General features: G+C 41.1%; 1 protein-coding gene across 1 annotated transcript in view; it reads left to right on the forward strand.

Annotated features, from left to right (window-relative positions):
- MICU1 (mitochondrial calcium uptake 1) overlaps positions 1–22435 on the forward strand; it is a 170281-nt gene that overhangs the window by 18941 nt on the left and 128905 nt on the right. Inside the window, exon 2 of the mRNA XM_059662425.1 lies at positions 19725–19886. Within this exon, the coding sequence (XP_059518408.1) occupies positions 19726–19886 (161 nt within the window). The 5' untranslated portion in view covers position 19725. The remainder of the gene's footprint in view (positions 1–19724; positions 19887–22435) is intronic.

The following is a 22435-nucleotide window of genomic DNA, read 5'->3' on the forward strand; positions in this document are numbered from 1 at the left end:
GTGCCCTCTCACAGTCTGGGACCCCTCGGGGGATGACCACCTTCTGGATTAGGCCCGCTCCCTGGGGGGATCAGGCCTAAGCTGGCAGTCAGACATCCCTCTGGCAGCCCAGGAGCCCTTGGGGGATGTCCACTTGCCAGCAGGGAGCAGGCCTAAGCTGCAGTGGGACATCCTTAGCGCTGCTGAGGAGGCGGGAGAGGCTCCCACCACCACCACTGTACTGGCAGCTGTCAGCCTGGCTTGTGGCTGAGCAGAGCTCCCCCTGTGGGAGCGCACTGACCACCAGGGGGCAGCTCCTGCATTGAGCATCTGCCCCATGCTGGTCAGTGTGTGTCATAGTGACCAGGCATTACCAGTCATTCTGCTGTTAGAGTCAATTCGCATATTACCCTTTTATTATATACTAGAGGCCTGGTGCACAAAAATTTGCGCACTTGCTGGGGAGGGGGGTCCCTCAGCCCGACATGTGCCCTCTAGCAGTCTGGGACCCCTTGGGAGATAACGACCTGCTCCCGGGTGGCAGAGGGCAGGCACAATCCCTAGGTGCAGCCCCTGGTCGGGCTCAGAGCAGGGCCGATTGGGGAGTTGGGGGCGCCGCCCCCTGTCACACTCAAGGCAGGGTCGATGGGGAGGTTGCAGCGCCACCCCCTGTCACGCACAGAGCAGGGTGGATTGGGAGGTTGCGATGCCACCCTCAGTCACACTCAGGGTAGGGCCGATAGGGGGATTGGGGCACCGCCCCCTGTCACACTCAAGGCAGGGTCCATGGGGAGGTTGCAGCGCCACCCCCGTCATGCACAGAGCAGGGCCAATCAGGGGGTTGGGGCGCTGCCCCCCTTCACGCACACAGCAGGGACCATCAGGGGGGTTGGGGCTCCGTACCCTGTCATGCACAGAGCAGGGCCCATCAGGGGGTTGGGGAGCTCCCCCCTGTCACACACAGAGCAGGGCCCATCAGGGGGTTGAGGAGCTCCCCCCTGTCACTGAGAGAGTAGGGCCGATAGGGGAGTTGGGGCACCGTCCCCTGTCACACACAGAGCAGGGCAGATCAGCGGGTTGGGGCGCCACCCTCTATCACCCACAGAGCAGGGCCAATCGGGGTTGGGGCGCCGCCACTGTCACACTCAGGGCAGGGCTGATGGGGAGGTTATGGTTCTACCCCGTCACACACAGAGCAGGGCCCGTGGGGGGAGGGGGCGGGGGGGCGTTGGGGCACCGCCCTCTATCACCCACAGAGCAGGGCCAATCAGGGGGTTGGGGCGCTGCCACTCTCACACTCAGGGCAAGGCCGATGGGGAGGTTATGGCTCTACCCCGTCACACACAGAGCAAGGCCCATGGGGGGGGGGGGGGTGTTGGGGTGCCGCACCCTGTCACACACAGAGCCGCAGGGCGATCAGGGGGTTTGGGCGCTGCCCCCTGTCACGCTGATCCCGGTGCCGGGAGGCCTCACGGCTCCACTGATCCCGGTGCTGGGAGCATATTACCCTTTTACTATATAACATAGAGGCCTGGTGCATGGGTGGGGGCTGGCTGGTTTGCCCTGAAGGGTGTCCTGGATCAGGGTGGGGGTCCCCACTGGGGTGCCTGGCCAGCCTGGGTGAGTGGATGATGGCTGTTTGCAGCTGGTCACACACCCTTCAGGGTGGGGGTCCCCACTGGGGTGCCTGGCCAGTCTGGGTAAGGGGCTGAGGGCTGTTTTCAGGCTGGGGGTGACTGATGCTCCCAACTGCTCCTTTTTTCCTTTTTTTTTTTTTTTATTCTGGGCCAGCTTTAGCCTGAGGCTTGGCTCCAGCTCTTAGGCCTCCGCTGCTGAAAGTAGGTTTCTGGCTTTTGCATACAATGTTGCGATCCTGCTGGCTGAAGTCCGGCGGTATTTGTTACAATGTTTGAAACTGCAGGCTCAGAGGCCTGCAGCCGCAGGCGGGGAACGTTGATTTCCTCCGTCACTGAGGCAAGCAAGCCTCATGTTAGTTTCAAGCTGCCTAGCTGCTGGTCGCCATCTTGGCTGACAGTTAATTTGCATATCTCGCTGATTAGCCAATGAAAAGGGTAGCGGTCGTACACCAATTACTATGTTTCTCTTTTATTAGTGTAGAAGAGTGCCTGGCCAGCCTGGGTGAGAGGCTAATGGCTGTTTGCAGGCTGGCCACAGCCCCTTCAGGGTGGGGGGTCCTGCTGGAGTGCCTGGCCAGTCTGGGTGAGGGGCTGAGGGCCGTTTTCAGGCTGCCTAAGCCCCCCCAGCGGGGACCCTCACCCCATGAGGGTGTAGCCAGCCTGGGTGAGGGGGTGATGGCTGTTTGAAGGCTGGCCACAACCTCAGCCACCCAAGCTCCCAGTGGAGGCTGGCTGGAAGCAGGTATCTGGGTTTATTTTTCTTCTATAATTGAAACTTTTAAAAAATATATATATATTATTGATTTTTCACAGAGAGGAAGGGAGAGGGATAGAGAGTTAGAATAATCCATGAGAGAGAAACATCGGTCAGCTGCCTCCTGGACACCCCCACTGGGGATGTGCCCGCAACCAAGGTACATGCCCTTGACCGGAATCAAACTTGGGACTCTTCAGTCCACAGGCCGATGCTCTAGCCCAGCCGTGGGCAAACTACGGCCCGCGGGCCGGATCCGGCCCGTTTGAAATGAATAAAACTAAAAAAAAAAAAAGACCATACCCTTTTATGTAATGATGTTTACTTTGAATTTATATTAGTTCACACAAACACTCCATCCATGCTTTTGTTCCGGCCCTCCGGTCCAGTTTAAGAACCCATTGTGGCCCTCGTGTCAAAAAGTTTGCCCACCCCTGCTCTAGCCACTGAGCCAAACTGGTCAGGGCTATATTTGAAACTTTGTTGCCATGAGCAGAGGCCTCAGCCAGCTGAAGGCTGGCGGGAAGCTTGGCTTCCTTCATCGCCCAAGCAACCAGGCTTCCTGCTTGCTCCAGCTCCATGGCTGCCGGCCGCCATCTTGTTTGGGTTAATTTGCATATAGTTGCTCTGATTGGCTGGTGGGTGTGGCTTAGGGCATAGTGAAGGTATGGTCAGTTAGCATCTTTGTCTTTTATTAGTGTAGATTGTGGTGAGAAACACAGAACATTAAATTTATCATCTTAAATTCAGTAGTGTTAAATATATTCACATTGTTGTATAACATATCTCTAGAACACTTTATCAGAAAATAACATTTAAAAATGTATCGCAGGTCTAATATATGAGGCTGGCAAAATTATGGATTTATTTCCTTTTCATTTTTCAAACTTTCGATAACATTAAAAGAAAAGGCCTCTGTAAGAAAGAGCTGACCAGCAGCCTGCCTTGGAGCCTAGAGGCAACCCAGGGTTTTGACCTTTGGGACTTTGAACCCCTAGAATAGCCAGAGCAATTAGGCAAGAAAAGAAATAAAAGGCATCCAAATTGGAAATAAAGATGTAAAACTACCACTGTTTGCAAATGACATGATATTATAGAAAACCCTAAAGAACACCAATAAACAGAACTAATAAATTCAGTAAAGTTTCAGGATATAAAATCAATATACAAAAATCTGTTGCATTTCTCTACACTAATAAACTATCATAAAGAGAAATTACTACCCGAATATAGCAGATTCAATGCAATCTTTATCAAAAGTTCAATGGCATTTTTCACTAAGATAGAACAAATAGTCCTAAAATTTATATAAAACCGTAAAAGACCCTGAAAGACAAAGCAATCCTGAGAAAGAAAAAAGAATCCAGAGGCATCATGCTTTCTGATTTCGTACTATATTACAAAGCTCTAGTACTCAAACAGTGTGCTATTGATAAAAAAAACCAGACACAGATCAATGGAACAGAATAGAGAGCCCAGAAATCAACCCATCCATATATGGTCAATTAATTTCTGACAAAGGAACCAAGAATACACAAAGGGGGAAAGAACAGTCTCTTTAATAAATTGTGTTGGGGAAACTGGATAGCCATATGCAAAAGAATGAAATTGGACCACTACCTTACACCATACACAAAAAATAACTTACAAATGGGTTAAAGCCCTGGTAGGTGTTGCTCAGTGATTGGAGCCACATCCACACACTGAAGGGTTGTGGGTTCCATTCCAGGTCAAGGGCGCATACCTGGGTTGCAGGTTTCATTCCAGCCTCCAGGTCAGGGGTGTTCGGGAGACAACTGATTGATATGTCTCTCTTACATCTCTCTCTCTCTCTCTCTCTCTCTCTCTCTCTCTCTCTCTCTCTCTCTCTCTCTCTCTCTCTCTCTCCTCTTTCCCCTTCCTCCCTTCCCTCCCTTCCAGTCTCTCTAAAAATCAGTGGAAAAAATATCCTCAAGTGAGGATTAACCAAAAAAATGGATTAAAAACTTGAACATAGACCTAAACAATGAAACTCCTAAAAGAAAAACATATGGAGTAAGCTATTTGACATATTTCTTGTCAATACTTTTTTTAATCTGACTCTAAAAGCAAAGGTAACAGCAGCAAATATAAGTGTTTGAATTAGTTTTATCATTAACTAGAGGCTCGATGCATGAAATTTGTGAAAGAGTTAGGCCTTCCTTCCCCTGGCTGCCTGCACCAGCTTCCCTCTGGCACCTGGGACCCAGGCTTCCCTTGCAGCCTCAGCTTCTTCCAGAAGGTCGTCTGGAAGGGCATCTGGTCTAATTAGCATATTATGTTTTTATTGTTATAGATTATTTAAGGCATTGGTTCTCAACCTAGCTCATTGTATCCCCTATGGACATTTGTTAATGTCTGAAGACAGATTAGGTCAATGGTTCTCAAACTGTGGGTCACAATCCTTTCAAAGGGGTCACCTAAATACATCCTGCATATCAGATATTTACATTACGATTCATAACAGTAGCAAAATTACAGTTATGAAGTAGCAACGAAAATAATTTTATGGTTGGGGGTCACCACAACATGAAGAACTGTATTAAAGGGTCATGGCATTAGGAAGGTTGAGAACCACTGGTTCAGGTGGTCATAACTGGGTGAGGAATGTGCTACTGGCATCTAGAGTGTAAAAGCCAGAGATGCTGTTAAACATCCTACAATGCATGGGACAGCCTCCCCAAACCAAGAATTATGTCCCCCCAAAATTAATAGAGCCATGATTTGGGAAACTATGCTCTTTCCAGGTATTATATCATTTTCAAATACTAATAATTTTACTTCTCTACCAATTCTTTTGTGTAGTTGCATTTTCTTATCTAATTGCACTAACCAATTTCTACTGTACTGTGTTGAATAGTATGGATATTCTTACATTGTTCCTATTCTTAGTGGAAATACCTCTGGTATTTTCCCATTAGAGAAGATGCTGACTTTAAGACTGAAGCATATATATTTTATTATATTATTTAAAAAGTGCCAATTTATATTCTCTTTTGGTGTGTGTGTGTGTGTGTGTGTGTTTTAATCAACTGAAGTACAGGTGCCCTTGACTGGAACCAAACCCGTAACACTTCAGTCTGAGGGCCTGGGGGAGGGGTCTTTTTTAAATGGTTCATTAATGACTTTCTCTATGTAAATTTGCTTGTTTAAGCTTTATTATCCTAATGATGTCAGTTTTGTTCAACTTTGTTTTCCCTAGGTAATTTCTACTTTACCAAGGTTTTCAAATTTATGTGCTGAGAAATCTGCAAAGTAGTCTCATGATATTTAAAATTTATTTTGTTTCAAAGGTTATTTCCCTATTTGTATATTTGTGTCTCCACTCCCCCCCCAACTTTTTCTTAAGCTAGCTAGCTGTTTATTTTATTATTTTTTAAACACGGCAGTTTATTAACCAGAATTACTGCTTTTCTCCTATTTACCTCACTTATATGCGCTTTTATCTTTATTTCTTTTTTATTTATCTTTTGCCTTTTCTATTGTTCTTTATGTTTTTTTTAGCTTTAAAATTAATTCATTTATTTTCTTTCAGTTCTAATTGATAAAAACATTAAGTTCTGTGCATTTTTTTCTGACCATTGTTTTACATGTATCAAGTGGATCCTGACAGTGTATTCATTATCATTTTTAAAGTAAATGCTTTTTAAAATTGAGATATAGTTGACATAACATTTTATTCATTTTAGGTGCACAACATAATAATTTGATATTTGTATATATTGAAAAATGATCACAGTAAGTCTAGTTAACATCCATCAGCACACATAGTTACTAACTTTTTTCTTGTGATGAGAACTTTTTGGATTGACTCTCTTGCCCTCGCTGGATTTGCTCAGTGAATAGGGCATTGCCAAGTGGACTGAAGGGTTCCAGGTTTGATTCCAGTCAAGGACATGTACCTTAGTTGCAGGCTCAATACCAGCCCTGATGGGGGTGCATGCAGGAGACAACCAATTGATGTGTCTCTCTCACATCAATATTTCTCTCTGTGTGTCTCTCTCCCTCCCTTCCACTCTCTCTAAAAATCAATGGAAAAATAGCCTCATGCCCTAACTGGTTTGGCTCAGTGGATAGAGTGTTGGCCTGCGGACTCAAGGGACCCAGGTTCGATTCCAGTCAAGGGCATGTACCTTGGTTGCGGGCACATCCCCAGTAGGGAGTGTGCAGGAGGCAGCTGATCGATGTTTCTCTCTCATCGATGTTTCTAACTTTCTATCCCTCTCCCTTCCTCTCTGTAAAAAATCAATAAAATATATATTTTTTAAAAAATAGCCTCACATGAGGATTAAAAAAAAAGATTAACTCTCTCTTAGCAACTTTCAAATATACAATATAGTATTATTAACTATGTTGCACATTACATCCTCAGGACTTGCTTATTTTAAGACTGAAAATTTGCACCTTTTGGTCACCTTCACCTATTTTGCCCACACCTCATATCCCACCTCTGGCAACTACCAATCTGTTTTCTTGAGCTTTCTTTTTTGTGTTTTCTTTTTTTCGATTTTACATAGAAGTGAATCTTATACTTTATGATATTTGTCTCTCAGTGTGACTTAATTCCATGTTGTTGCAAATGACAAGATCCCCTTCTTTTTTAGGGCCAAATAACAATCCATTCTATCTACGAATAAAAATATACCACATTTTCTTATCCATTCATCTGTTGATAGGCATGTAGGTTATTGACATGACTTGACTATCTTTTATAATAATAAAAGGGTAATATGCTAAGTAGACCAGACGTCTTCTGCACGTCCTTCCTGACGAAGCCGGGCCAGAGGGAAGTCAGCCCAGATCCCAGGTGCCTGTGGGCAGCCCGAGGAAAGCCAGCCTGGGTCCCAGGTGCCAGAGGGAAGCCGGTGCCAGCAGCCGGGGGAAGGAAGGTCTACTCTTGCACGAATTTTCGTGCATCAGGCCTCTAGTTGTAAATAATGCTGCAATGAAAATGCAGGTACCAATATCTCTTTGAAATAGCGATTTTCTTTATTTTGGACAAATCCCCAGAAGTGAAATTGCTGATCTCAACGCATTAGCTCATCCTAAAGGTTTTAGAAAATTTCTATTAGTCATCATTGTTTCTGTAGTTTCCTGGGTAGTTTGTTTGTTTGTTTTTAAATAGACTGTTTCTTTGGTTGATTTTTTTCCCCCTTTCTTCTCCTCGCTTTGTTTTTCAGTGCAGTATTTGGGGAAGGAAATTGCCACTCTTCATTTCTTCCTTCACCAGCCATAAGTTTCAGGTTTTATTATTGCAGTAAAAAGGCTCTGTGTGTGTGTGTGTGTGTGTGTGTGTGTGTGTGCGTGTGCGTGTTTTTGAGAAGTTGAGCCATGGTGGTATCAGAAAGTTGAGTCCTGCCCTAACTGGTTTGGCTCAGTGGATAGAGCATCAGCCTGTGGACTGAAAGGTCCCAGGTTCGATTCTGGTCAAGGGCATGTACTTTGGTTGCGGGCACATCCCCAGTAGGAGATGTGCAGGAGGTGGCTGATCGATGTTTCTCCCTCATCGATGCTTCTAACCCTCTGTCCCTCTCCCTTCCTCTCTGTAAAAAATCAATAAAATATATTTTTTTAAAAAAGAAAGTTGAGTCCTATAGGATATTGACATTTTCCATAGCCTATTCATTTAGCACAAATATGTACAAAAGTTCTGTGTCAAGCCCAACATTTCTATGAGATGATTCTTGTTCCTACAGTAATTTTTTTTACTGTTAAAGACTTATATGACTTAAAATAACTTTACATTCTCACCCAGATTATTTTAAAAAGTTCTGAACAGAGCTAGCTAAAAGTGTGAGTTTTCCTCATTTGTTCCATCAGTAATGTCACTTTGAGGTATGAAAATGCATTTTTTCTAGATGTGAACATTAATCTTTACTGTATTTTGGCAGTCATCCTGGTGTCTCCAATGCAGAACTTTCAATCTGATTAATTTCATCTAAAAGAAATGTATAGAATGTTTTAAAAATTATTTGGCATAATTAAAGCTTAAGATATTTCTAGTAGCTTCATTCCTCAGGAAAAAAAATGACAAAGCAAAAAAATGGCAAACTCTTCTAAGATAATGTGTTCAGCCAAACTTGTTTGTGAAGAATGCTTAGCTTTTTCCTATCCTAAGCAAATCTTCTTCCTTGTTGTTTTTCTTGAGCCCTTTCCAACTTTCTAACCTAATGTAATAGTTCCTTTCTTTGAATTCCTGTCAATATGTTCTTGTAGCTCTTATCTTTTCCCCCTGCCTTCCCTTATCGTTATTTGAATAGCTGTTTTGTGTTCAAATTATAAGGTGTTTGTAGGTCTGTGTCTTGCTCATTTTTGTGCCTCTTGTAGTGTCCTCACAATACCTTGCTCAATAGATAGCTAATTAATGACTTGAATGAAATAATGGCAGTTGTACATTTTGGATTATGTACAATTTGCTTAAACAAGTGAGGCTAATGTAGCATGCTATCTCATTATAAGCATTTAGGATGATTTTCTTCTAACAAAAAATGCAAAATACTTTTACATTTTGTTTTTTCTGAATTGAACTCTTAAAGTCAGAAAGGACTTAGACATAAGTATCACTTGTGCTTTGTATCTGCCAGAATAGTCTTAGGTAAGGCTTTTACTGGTTTCATAGTTGACTAGTAGTGGAGCTAGAAAAAGAACCTAAGTTTTTTTGTATCTGCTCTAGTGTAATTGAACAGTAATATTTGTTATTGCTATTAGTAATAATTTCAAATTCATTAATTGGCTCTGAGGAGACTAAGAAGCCTAAAGCATACTTCTTATTTTTCCATTTGTGATCTCCTTGGCAAGTTGACAGGTATACATTAAAACTATTTAATAAAAAGGTACCATAGTAGTGGCTCAGAATGCTAATTCTGTAGGAATTCCGAAGAAGAAATTAAGAGTAATGATGACTTTATCTAACTCATACGGATGAGTTGGAATTTCATTTGAGCCTTAAGGAAGGCTCAGTTTGTGGAATAGTACAGTATCATGCTAACACATTTCAAAACAATGATAAACTCAAGAGAGAAACTTTACTGTATTTATTTCTAGTGTAATAACCTATCTATATTATATAGTCATTTATTTATAATTATTTAGCATTATTCAACTTATGATATACTATTTAAATCAATAAACATTTGAATGTGTTTAATGCCCAAAGTATTATGTTAGGCTTTGTATATTGTATTAGACTCAGTACTCATGTTTCAGCATTTAGGCAGATACTAGTACATAAACCCAGTTTAGTGAGACAATGGGGTTTATAAACTATGAATATGAATTATGTCAATGTGTTAATTATAATAATTCTTATAGTCTGCACAAGGAATAACTTGGCCAGCTAATCTACAGCTACTTAAACCTGCTCTCAGAAGTCCATATATCTTAAATACAGCAATAGCAGGTGCTCATTTTTTTCTATTCTCCTATGTTCTAGAAACTATTGTTTTCATACATTGCACACATTTGGGGGACAACTCACACCCTTTGCAAAGAATCATTGCAAATATCGTGAAATAAATACACTTGTTTATGTTTGCATTACTGCCTACTATGTACTTAATAAGTTGTTCTATGTTGTAGCCTTGGTAAAATAGATTAAGAAAAAAGTATATTCATCTGTGTTGTGAAACACTGACATAATTATGTCACTATACTGCAGTTGAATTGGGCATACTGTAACTTTTTCATATGGATTTTTGACCTGATTACCATTATAATTCATTCAGAATTTCAAGGTTTTGGTTTTATTTTTCTGTTTTCAGAAGGGGAAATATGATGGCAGGATGACATGTAATCTTGTTTTCCAGTAGTATGTGAAGATGAAACACTTCTGGGATATTTTTGAGAACTTTGTTGCTTTTTATATTAAATCATTCTTTTCAGTAATATAATGAATGAATAATCTATTCAAGTTATTAGAAAGCAAAACATTGGATAAAAAACAAACAAAAAAAAACCTCTTCTTAGTCATCCCAGATAGAGCTTAGTCAAATTGAATTGGAAAAGTATTGAAATGGTTCAGATTGAGAAAGTTTTAGACTTTTTAAAATAAAAATGACATTCTCCTAAAAAATAACACTGGATAGACTAGTGTTAAAATTACATCTGACCCTGTTTGTTTCAGTGCATTAGACAAAACTGCTACTTCTCCTGGTCTTGGTAAAGTGGCCTTATGTAGTAGTCATCCTATAGGGCTCAGTGTCACCTGTGCCAGGTGCTCCAGGTATGTCCCTTCCATGTGTGTCCCCCACCACCCATGTGTGCACTATCCTGTTGTGTATATTATCCTGTTGTAGCTGAGCCTTGTTGCTGTTGGCAAGTCACTGGGAGGGATTGACCTAGCTGGCTGTGAGGACCACCAGCAACTACAGTGGAAGAGCTGCTGTACTGGGGCTAACCCCACAGAGCAGGACTCACATTAGTGAGGCGTTGGTGCCCACTAAGCCTGCCCTTTGAGTCACTCGTAGAAGTAGTTGGGTTGTAATCTGACATGGTCTGAAGCACTATGTGCACCAAGTGCTCTGATTCTGGGGTCTTCTGGGAAGTGCAAGGTCAATCACTGCCTATGCCCTTCTCGGGGGCCACCCAGCATGAGCTAGAGTGATCTGCAGATGGCTGCTACTTGTGCTGGGATAGGAGTTGCCCTGGAGGCCAAGCTGCAAACAGAGGCTGGCTGCCCCTAGTGCCAGTCTTGGGGCCACTTAGCAAAAGGTACAGGGTATGCAGAGGCCAGATGCTGCCTTTTTAAAAATATTTTACATTAGAGAGGGTTGCAGGGAGAGAGAGTGAGTGAGCGAGAGAAGCCTCCTGAACGCAACCCGACTAGAAGTTAAACCTACAATCCTAGGTATGTGCTCTTACCTGCTACCTTTGTTGCATGAGATGGCCCTCCAAACAACTGAGCCGTACCAGCTAGAGGCAGGTGCTGCTTTTTAGAGAGATTTTAGGAAAATTTGAAGTATGAGCTGAAAGAGGTCATTTGTATGGAAAGCCACTGGCAATGTCTTGGGTGGGCTTGAAACTTGGATGGGGTGGAGTCTCACTAGGAAGTCACCAGGGCAAGGTGAACAGTGTAAGCCTTGTTGATGGAGACTCAGATACGGTGCCTGCCTGCCTGCTGACTGACTCTGTGGGACTCTGTGGGGGAGGGTTCAGCAAAGGAATAATGGCCTCTGCCAGCATTTCTGCCTGAGAGAAAGTTTCCCCTCCAGCTCTGTTCAGAGGTCAGATAATTCAGTTCTTCCCCATATATTCATGGTGCCTTTCATGTTGCTACCCCAGTGCTGGAGCTCAAAGGTAGTGAGTTCAGTACATGGGCCCTTTAAGAGGAACTGGTTGGGGTTCCAGCAGCCCTCTGTCTTAGCCACATTTCCCACTAGTTTTCACAGCCAGAATGTTTGGGGACTTCTCTTCTTGGCACTGGAATCTTGGGCTGGGATTTCTGGTGTGGGGCTGAGAACCCTTCTACTCATCTTCATGTGGCTTCTTCTTTATATACTTACTTATAGGACTTCTATTCAGCTAGACTTCTGGGGGATTCTCAATGATGGTTGTTCTGTAATTTAGTTGTAATTTTGATGTGGTTGTGGGAGGTTTTGAGTACCCCATTTACCTATACCTCCATCTTGACAGGAACTCCAGGTTCCACTTCTAATTCTAGTTCTTGTGCTGTTTCCACCACATCTGCTGTTACTCCTTGCACTGAAGTCTTTGACCCCTCAAAGTCATTATTGAGGATTGGAATAAGCTTTGTCCAAATTCCTGTTAATGTTGCTGTTTTGACCTTTTCCATGAGTCATGAATGTTCTTAATGGCATAGATGGTGAATCCTTTCCAGAAGGTTTTTAATTTGCTTTGCCCAGATCCATCAGAGGCAGCTATATTCATATGAAATGAATTCTTAAATAAAAGACTTGAAATTCAGAATTACTCCTTGATTCATGGGCTACAGAATGGGTGTTGTGTTAGCAGGATAAAAACAACATTAATCTCATTGTACATCTCCATCAGAGATCTTGATGACCAGGTGCATTGTCAATGAGAAGTGATATTTTGAATGGAATCTTTTTTTCTGAGCAGTAGACTCAACAGTGGCCTGCGAATATTTAATAAAACATTTTGTAAACAGATGTGTTCTTGTTGTTTCATTTGTAGAGCACAAACAGAATAGAGTTAGCATTCTCATAATGGCAAATGAGCATTGGCTTCAACTTTAAAATTACCAGCTACATTAGTCCCTAACAAGAGAGTCAGCCTATCCTTTCAAGCTTTGAAACTTTGACTTCTTCTCGCTAGCTATGAAAGTCCTAGATGGCATCATTTTCCAATATCAGGCTATTTCTTCTACATTGTAAAATCTTTTGTTTAGTGTAGCCACCCACCTTTATTAATTATCTCAGCTAAATATTCTGGAAAACTTGCTGCAGCTTCTACATCAGCACTTACTGCTTCACCTTGCACTTTTATGTTATGTTATGAAGATGTCTTCTTTCCTTAAACCTCGTGAACCAACCTCTGCATCAAATGATTCTGCTGCAGCTTTCATAGAATTAAAGAGAGTTAGGGTCTTGCTCTGGATTAGGCTTTGGCTTTAAGGGGATGTTGTGGCTGGTTTATTCTTTTACTTAGGCCACTAAAACTCATCACTATCAGTAATAGGCTGTCTTTCTTTCTTCTCATTCATCCTTTCTTATCATTCATGTGTTCACTGAAGTAGCACTTTTAATTTACTTCAAGAACTTTTTCTTTGCGTTCACAAGTTAGCTTAGCTTCCAGCCTATTTTGGCTTTTGACATGCCTTCCTCACTAAGCATAATCATTTCTAGCTTTTGAAGTAAAGTGAGAGCTGTGCCACTCTTCCTTTCACTTGAACACTTAGAGGCTATTGTAAGGTTATTAATTGGCCTAATTTTAATATTGTTTGTCTCAGGAGAGTAGTGAGGTCCAAGGAGATGGAGAGAGATGGGGCAAGGACAGTTGGTGGAGCAGGCAGACACATGCAACATTCATTGATTAGGTTTGCTGTCTTCAATGGGCATGGTTTGTGATGTCCCCAATTACAATGGTAACATCAAGGATCATTGATCACAGATCACCATAACAAGTATAATAATAATGAAAAAATTTGAGATATTGTGAGAATTACAAAATGTGATACAGAAACATGAAGTGGGGAAATGCTGTTGGAAAAATTATACTGAGACACTTGCTCAACACTGGATTACCACAAACCTTCAGTTCTGTAAAAACTAAATATGTGAGAAGTGTGAAAAAGCAAAGCACAAGAAAAGGAGTTATACCTGTATTTAATGGCTGAGGCTCTGATGGTCTACTGAATTTAATTCTATGGTTTGTATATAGCTGCCACTGGGATGAATGGGGTAAACTTTGTGGGCAGCCCATATTGTGATGATTTTCAGTATTGTTCTTAGAGAGCAACCATATTTGCAGGTTCATAGGATGCATTGAACCGTCATCTACATATACTCGCTATGCCAGATGCTGTATTGTATTCTGGAAATTCAGATGTAAAGGACACTGAGTTCTTGTTTTCTAAAGTTCTTAGTTCATGTAAATTATAAACACTTTGGAACTTTGAAGTTCTGTTTAAATTGAAGCCTAAGTTTTGTTGGTGGCCAAGTTTGGGTAGATCTCAGAAATTTATTTTGGCCTCAGAATTAGCAGATGTTGCTTTTAACAATAGTGCTGGGTAATAGTTGGTAATTGTTCAACAGAGGTTTATTTAGACTAGTGGAAGGATTGGCAGAACCAAGCAGTCCTTTTTTATTATTTAAAAATATTTTTTTTATTGATGTTAGAGGGAAGAAGGGAGAGGAAGAGGGAAACATCAATGTGAGAGAACATTGATCAGTTAGTTGCCTTCTGTTTGCAACCCCCCCTCCCCACTGTCAGGATTGAGCCCACAACCTGGGCATGTGCCCTGACTGGGAATTGAGCCAGTGGCCTTTTGGTGCATGGGATGATGCTCAACCAACTGAGCCACACCAGCCAGGGCAGCAGTCCTTTAAATGTGCAATTGTCAAAGGTAAAAAATACAAGGGGGTAAATCTCAGAAAAGTGCAAACAGATATTTTAAGTCAGGATCAGGATAAGGTCTGGAGTTTTAATAGTTTGGTAAGTTGATTCCAGATGTGCCAATAGTCAGAGTTTTGGGATATGAATTTGATTTTAAGTAAGGAACTTTGTCATCATATGGGTTGATTGCTGAAATATTATTGGGCCTGAACCCACTATTATGGCTGGTAAATGACAGTTTCTGGCAGAGGAAAATGAAACATCAACTTCTGGGCCTGCCTTTATTTTTCTTTAAATGAAGAAGTTTAAATAAAATATTTCTGGAGGATCATTAAATTTATTAACATTACCTACATTTTTTATAAATTAAAAGTGCATATATATTTTACATTAATTTGATTACCATGCACATATTACCTTGCATTCTACCTTTAAACTTCAGTGAAAATGCTTATATGAAACTAGAGGCCCAATGCATGAAATACATGCAAGAGTATGCCTTCCTTCCCCCGGCTGCCAACACCAGCTTCCCTCTGGCACCTGGGACCCAGGCTTCCCTTGCAGCCCCGGCTTTCATCTGAAAGGTCGTCCAGAAGGAGGTCTGGTCTAATTAGCATATTATGCCTTTATTATTACAGCTACTGTATATTTGTTTGCATGGATAGTTTTTAAAACTCAAATAGTATATTGTAAAAATTTCTGTCTCTTATCTCATCTCCCATCCCAACCAGCACCATTGCTAGTACATTTTTGTGTTCTCCTACAGTTACTTAATAAGAACATACAAATATGCATTCTTATTTCTCCTTTTTACATAAGGTAGCACACTATATATGCTATTCCACACCTTGCTATATTTAGATAATAGTATCTCTTGAAACTCTTTTCAAATCTATACATGCTATTGCTACACGGTATTGCCTTGTATATTATTTATCATTTAACCAGTCCTCTCTTGATGAACATTGGAGTTGGGTGTTTTTTTTAGTTTTTTGCTGTTACAAACCATGATGCAATGAATAACTGTGGCACGTGTATAATTTCACAGGTGTGCAGATATATCAGCAGGCTATTTTATCAGAAGTGGAATTTCTGGGTCAATGTATGCAATTTGTATGGGTGGTTTTGGTGGATGTTGCCCACTTATCCCCCATAGAGTGTACCAATTTACACATTCCTCAGCAGTGGCATTTCTACAGCATTGCCAACAAGTATGTTTTCAAACTTTAGGATTTTTGCCAGCTTGGTGAGTGGAAGACAGTATCTCAGTATAGTTTTAATTTGTACTATCTTATTATGAGTGAGATTAAGTATCTTTTCATAATTTTTAGAGCCACTCTTACTTATTTTTCCAACTTTTTTATATCTTTGTGCCAAATTTCTGTTTGTGAAATAATATTTTAATAATATTTTATGATTATCATTTTTCATATTTATCTCACATTGGATTATATTATTATACCATTCTTTATCTTTCTGTAATTGGGCATTTCATCTCCTTTTGAAGTGTGCCTATTACATTTATTTTGCTGAGAAGATTATTAAAATTTTTCCCCTTTAAGTTATTTATTTGGAAATCAGGAATTCTAAGATCGATTGTATATTTTTTAATTAATTAGCTATGAGTAAACCACATAACTTATCTGGATCTCAGTTCCTTCATCTGTAAAATAAGGATGTTGAATTAAATGATTTCCTATTTCTGTGACCCTTTGAAATTTACCAAAAGCAATACATCAAGTTTAATAGTCCTAAAATAATAGATACAGAAACAGGGCAGTAATATACTATTGCAGGTTTCAAAAAACTTATTATAGATAATGCTCTGCTTTAGTAACAAAACTATCTTTCACTTGCCTCCTTGACATTTCTTGGTTAGAAATACCTCTTCATCATTTTCAGCTCACATCAAAGCTATTTTTCAGAGTCCAGAGTGCTAACCATTACACTATGGAAAGCTATTTTTTAGAGGCATTTCTGTGTGTGTGTGTGTTCGCGCGCGCGCGCGCACGTGGCGCTGTTAGGGAAGAAAAAAACACTGCTTTTGATTTAATTTAATCTACGTCATAAATTTGCATGTTAATCTTCATTATTGCATAACTGCTGCCAATTCACCCATTCAATTTTCTAGATTCAGTTGGAAAGCTGATCATAAATCTGTTTGATATCTCATAAAAAATTAACACATTGAACTACTTACACTATTTCTTCACTACAAAGTTAAGGATTAAATTATAATAGAACCTGTTCTCAGTGGGGTTTTTCTCTCTATTTACCTGGCATCTATAAAAATGGCACTAGAGAAGGTGAATAGAAATAGCTTTTATATGTACTTTGGGGAATGAGATTAGAACTATTGAAGAAATGACATGTATAATGTAATGTAACAGGCCTTGTGCTAGACTATGGTTTAGAAAGAGGAAAAGCCATATTTTTAACCTTAAAGGAAGCTCAGAGCCAAGTAGGGGAGGAAAACTTATATATAAACAAATGTTAACTACCATAAAGATCCCTACTAAGGGCAAGATAATTTAAATTAAGAAGCAGTGAATTATGCTTTGAGAAAATCAAATGGGAGGAACATGGATACTTTGATTTGAAAGTCATGTAACCAGAAAAAAAAAGCCCCCTTCTCGTTCAGTCTGACTGGTAGAATAAGAGAATTAGGGACTTTACTCTGGCCTCAATATCCTCCTATTAATTCTCTGGACTGAGATACCAGAGATGATCCTAAGTCTTTTGGGATGCCCCTGACATTTCTATCAACTTGATCAAAATTCTACACCATTTTGAGGCTCAATACTAAACAAAAGCCTTTGCTGACTGACCCAGTCTTATGCTGGTCTTTCTTTGTTTTTTAATTCTCCAATATCTATATCCAATCCTATCTAATAAAGAGGGAATATGCAAATTGACCATCACACCATCACAAAGATGGCGGTGCCCATAGCCACAAGATGGCGGCAGCCAGTCTTCTCAGCCCCACCAGAGTCCCACAGTCCTTTCAGCCCAGCCGGGGAGGTGGCAGGCATGCAGTGGACGGGTCCAGCCACTCCTTGCGCCTTCTGCCGGAGTCCCACAGTCCTTTCAGCCCAGCCGGGGGGTTGGGGGAGGGGGGCGCGGCAGGCACACAGTGCGGCTGGAACCACCCTCAGTCCCCCAGCCGCCCAGGGCCTCCCGAGGCTCAGGTAACCAGGGCCAGCCGAGGCTTGCATTGCCAGCAGTGGCAGCAGCAGAGGTGTGATGGGGGTGTTGCCTTCCCCTGATCGCCAGGTCGCCTCCTGCCTCTGAGGGCTCCCTGACTGTGAGAGGGGGCAGGCCGGGCTAAGGGACACCCCTTCCAGTGCATGAATTTTCATGCACCGGGCCTCTAGTATATTTATATGTATTCAGGATGGAAATGTAGCATTTCCAAAATGTTAAATGTGAATTTGTCCAATTAAAATATAAAAATTTGGGGGCCTTTTAGGTATCACATAGGGCTGAATAGTATGAACTTAATTTTTTTGTGTTAGAACTTCTCTTAGATGCTGAATTCGTCAGCTTTTGCTGTGGTAGCAGACAACCCCCAAATTTTCAGGGCTTACAATAACATTTATTTCTCACCAGCGTTTTGTAGGTTGGCTTTGCTCAGCTGGCTCAGCTTGTCCTGATGCTGCCTGCCTCTCTGCTGAGATCTGTTCATTATGGAGCCCAGGTTGAAGGATTAATGTCTTCCTGGGGCATAATCTCTTGGTTAGAGTGCAGGAAACAAGAAGGCTAACAGAAATAGCTCTTAAAAGAACTTCATGTAACTGGGCCACATTTCGTTGGTCATAGCAAGGCATTTTGCAAGATACACACCCAAAACGAAAAGAGTGGGGAAGTATTATTTACCTACGGGATGGAAGAGTGAATGTTTATTGAACAGTATGACCTAATATAGATATTTCTGAATTAAAAAAAAAAGTTAAAGGAACAGGTGAAGTTATAAGTATGAAACAAAAGAACCTAGTGGGGAGGAGGGCTTCCAAGGCTCTAGGAGTGGGAAAAGATTTACTGTAATTAAAACTTAAATTACTTTAACAAAAGTAATATTAACATTACAGGTAGGGGCCGCAAAGTGTCTTAGTTAAAATCCGGGCTCTGGAGTCAGTCCACTCTTGGTTCAGATTCTGGATCTACCAATTCTAGCTGTAGTGACTAGTCTTCAGCAAGTCACTGTATCTCAATATTCACATCTGTAAAATGGATGTGCCACTTACCAAACTGTTGATTTGCAGCTCTAAACCCATCTTCCATTGTCTTATTTGTGATATTGGAAATTTCTTCCTTTCCAGTTTTTGTTAAGCTCTGTCAGTAGAGGAACTAGAGGGAGACTGGAGAAGGAAGGGGTGCTATTCTCTGATTCTAGTGTGCTCCTTGTATGCTGCAGTGGCCAGCAGCATGTGGGACACCCAGTGGCACTCAGTTCCTAGGGACTTTTAGTGGCAACACTTCTACATGCCGTTTCCAAGTGAATTTCATACGATGACATCTCTTCCCCATGGACACTTTCCCAAGTTCTACTGATCCAAGTTTTCCTAGTAGATGGCTTTACTGTGAGTTCTGTTGATGTGGCACTTTAGTAAATTTCGTGGACATCAGTGGCTGTGTCCTCACCACAGGTCTGGAACTCCACCCTGTTAGGAGTAGCCTTTTTATATATTTACTGAAGTCCCAGTGCATGGATTCATGCACCAGTGGGGTCCCTCGGCCTGGCCTGCACCCTCTCGCAACCCAGGACCCCTCAGGGGATGTTGGACTGCCTGTTTCTGCTCAGTCCCCGTAGGCCAGGCTGAGGGACCCCACCAGTGCACGAATCCATGCACCAGGCCTCTAGTATGCATATAAGATCTTTGGTTAATCTCTTCCCGCCCTCCACCTCCCCTCTTTTCTCTGAGATTCATCAGTCTGTTCCATGTTCTGGAGTCAGTCCACTCTTGGTTCAGATTCTGGATCTACTACTGTGCATTGAACATCTGCCCCTGGTGGTCAGTGCACATCACAGTTACCAGTTGAAAAGTCGAACAGTCAAATGGTCACTTAGGCTTTTATACATATAGATTTTCTTGTTGGTCTGCATTGGCCCTTGAAGTAGTGGTTTATTAGTTGTACTTTTCTATACAATTGTTCTGAGGATTAAATGAGATAATGTGTGGTATTGCAATGTGTTTAGAATAGTGTCTACCACTAAATACTTATATTTGTTTGTGGAATTGATGTAATCATCATCACCATCACCACCACTAGTTAGAAGTAACCTTTCTACTTTTTGTTCACAGGATGTTTCGTCTTAAGTCACTTTATGCATTGGCAGAACTGGCCCTGGGCTCTCGATGGTACCATGGAGGATCACAGCCCACCCAGGTCAGGCGGCGACTAATGGTAGTGGCTTTTCTGGGAGCATCTGCAGTAACTGCAAGTACTGGTCTTTTGTGGAAGAGGTGAGTGTTAGCTGAGCATCCTGTTCTTACATGTACTTTCATTCTTCCAATTCTAAAAAGAATTGATTTCTGGCTTACCTTTGTGTCAGAATTTCTTGCACAAACAATTTGGCATTGATAATATTTATCTATGAAATAAGATGTTTCAGAGAATTCTGCTATCATTTCAAAGCAACCAATAGGAAGTATTCTGCTTTAGTATCTGCCTGTCTCCTTGCTGAACATTTTTAACTAATTTACCAATTTAATAACTTTAATACACTTATAATAATTAAGATAATATAATAAATTTAATAATCTAACAATTTAACATGTAAAATTAAGTGTTTTTAAGTATATTCCCAAAGTTGTGCAGCCATCACCACTATTTAATTCCCAAAAATTTTCATCACTTCATAAGAAACTCCATACCATTTAGCAGTCACCTTCCACTTTCTCCATATTCTCTGGCCCACACAACCACTAACCTACTTTCTGTCTATAGATTTGATTATTCTGGACATTTCATATGAATGCAATCTTATCATCTGTGGTCTTTTGTGATAGGCTTTATTCACTTAGCATAATGGTTTCAAGGTTCACCTATGTGGTACCATGAACCACTACTTCATTTCTTTTTATGGTCAAATCATATTCTGTTGTATGGAGTATATACCACACTTTATTTATTCACATCCCTGTTGATGGCTATTTAGGTTGTTTCTGATTTTTAGCTATTATGAGTAATACTGCTGTGACTATTTATATACAATTTTGGGGGTAGAGTATGTTTTCATTTCTGATGGGTATTTACCTAGGAGTGAAATTTCTGGGTCATATGGTAACTCTATGTTTAGCTATTTGAGGAACTGATGGACTTTTTTCTAGTCTCACTAGTGATGTATGTGTGCACTTGTGAGTGTGCATGTATGTGCTTAGATTTCCTCGTATGTAAAATGGGGATAGGATAACCTGATGAAGGAAGTAGACATACAAGTCCAGGAAGCACAGTGTCCCAAAAGGATGAAGTTAAAGAGGCCTACACCAAGCCACATCATAATTAAAATGCCAAAGGTTAAGAAAGAAAGAATCTTAAAAGCAGCAAGAAAAAAGTAATTAGTTACCTATAGCACCCATAACACTGTCAGCTGATTTCTCAACAGAAGCATTTTAGGCCAGAGGGATTGGCATGAAATATTCAAAGTGATCTACAACCAAGATTACTCTACCCAGCAAAGCTATTATTTAGAATTAAAGAACAAATAAAGCCGAAACCGGTTTGGCTCAGTGGATAGAGCGTCGGCCTGCGGACTGAAAGGTCCCGGGTTCGATTCCGGTCAAGGGCATGTACCTGGGTTGCGGGCACATCCCCAGTAGGAGATGTGCTGGAGGCAGCTGATCGATGTTTCTCTCTCATCGATGTTTCTAACTCTCTCTCTCCCTTCCTCTCTGTAAAAAATCAATAAAACATATTTAAAAAAAAAAAAGAACAAATAAAGAACTTTTCAGACAGAAAAACTAAGGGAGTTCATCACCATCAAACCAATATTACAAGAAATGTTAAAGAGTCCTCTTTAAGAAGGAAATGAAAAATATGAATAATAAAAAAGCAATAAGTACATATCTATCAACAATTACTTTAATTTTTTATGGAGTTTATTGAGGTGACATTAGTTAATAAAATTATGTAGGTTTGAGGTATATAATTGAACAATACATTATCTAAAAATTGTGTTGTATATTTACCACCCCAAGTCAACCAATCAATAATTACATTATACACTGAGTGGCCATATTATTATGACCACCTGACGTTTGTAGGCAAATTAGCCGTACACTGCATCATATGGGATGTGGAAGCCGAAGGCCTGTTCGAACACCTTTGCTGTCTGCAGTTACCAAGATAAAATGTCTCCAATTCGCACAGGAACACAAGGATTGAACATTCGAGCATTGGAAAAAAGTCATGTGATCTAATGAGTCACGTTTCTAGTTGCATCATGCAGATGACAGAGTGAATATTTGGCAGAAACAGCATGAAAGCAAGCACCCCACATGCATGAGTACGACCCTTCAAGCTGGTGGAGGCAGTGTTATGGTTTGGGGCATGTTTTCCTGGCATGATTTGGGCCCTTTAATTCATGTGGAACTACGTCTGAATAGCACAACATACCTAAGTATCGTTGCTGATCCAGTTCTTCCTATCATGTTGATGGCGTATCCCAATGGAGATGGCTTTTTCCACCAAGACAATGCGCCATGCCACGGTGCTCGTATTGTGCAGGAGTGGTTTCAAGAACATGAGGGAGACTTTACCTTGCTTAGGTGGCCCCACAATCACCAGATCTCAATCCAATTGAGCATTTGTGGGATAAAGTTAAAAGAGCCATCAGGCAGCTGGTTCCACAACCATCAAATCTTACAGAACTGGACAGTGCTATTTATCAGGCATGGTGTCAGATTCCTCACATCACCTTTCAACATCTCGTGGAGTCAATGCCAAGAAGAATCACCTCAGTATTGAAGGCAGAAGGTGGCCCAACGAAGTACTGATGGAGTGGTCATAATAA

The sequence above is a fragment of the Myotis daubentonii genome, chromosome 13 (genome assembly GCF_963259705.1).
Source record: "Myotis daubentonii chromosome 13, mMyoDau2.1, whole genome shotgun sequence".
Taxonomy (NCBI): Eukaryota; Metazoa; Chordata; class Mammalia; order Chiroptera; family Vespertilionidae; genus Myotis; species Myotis daubentonii.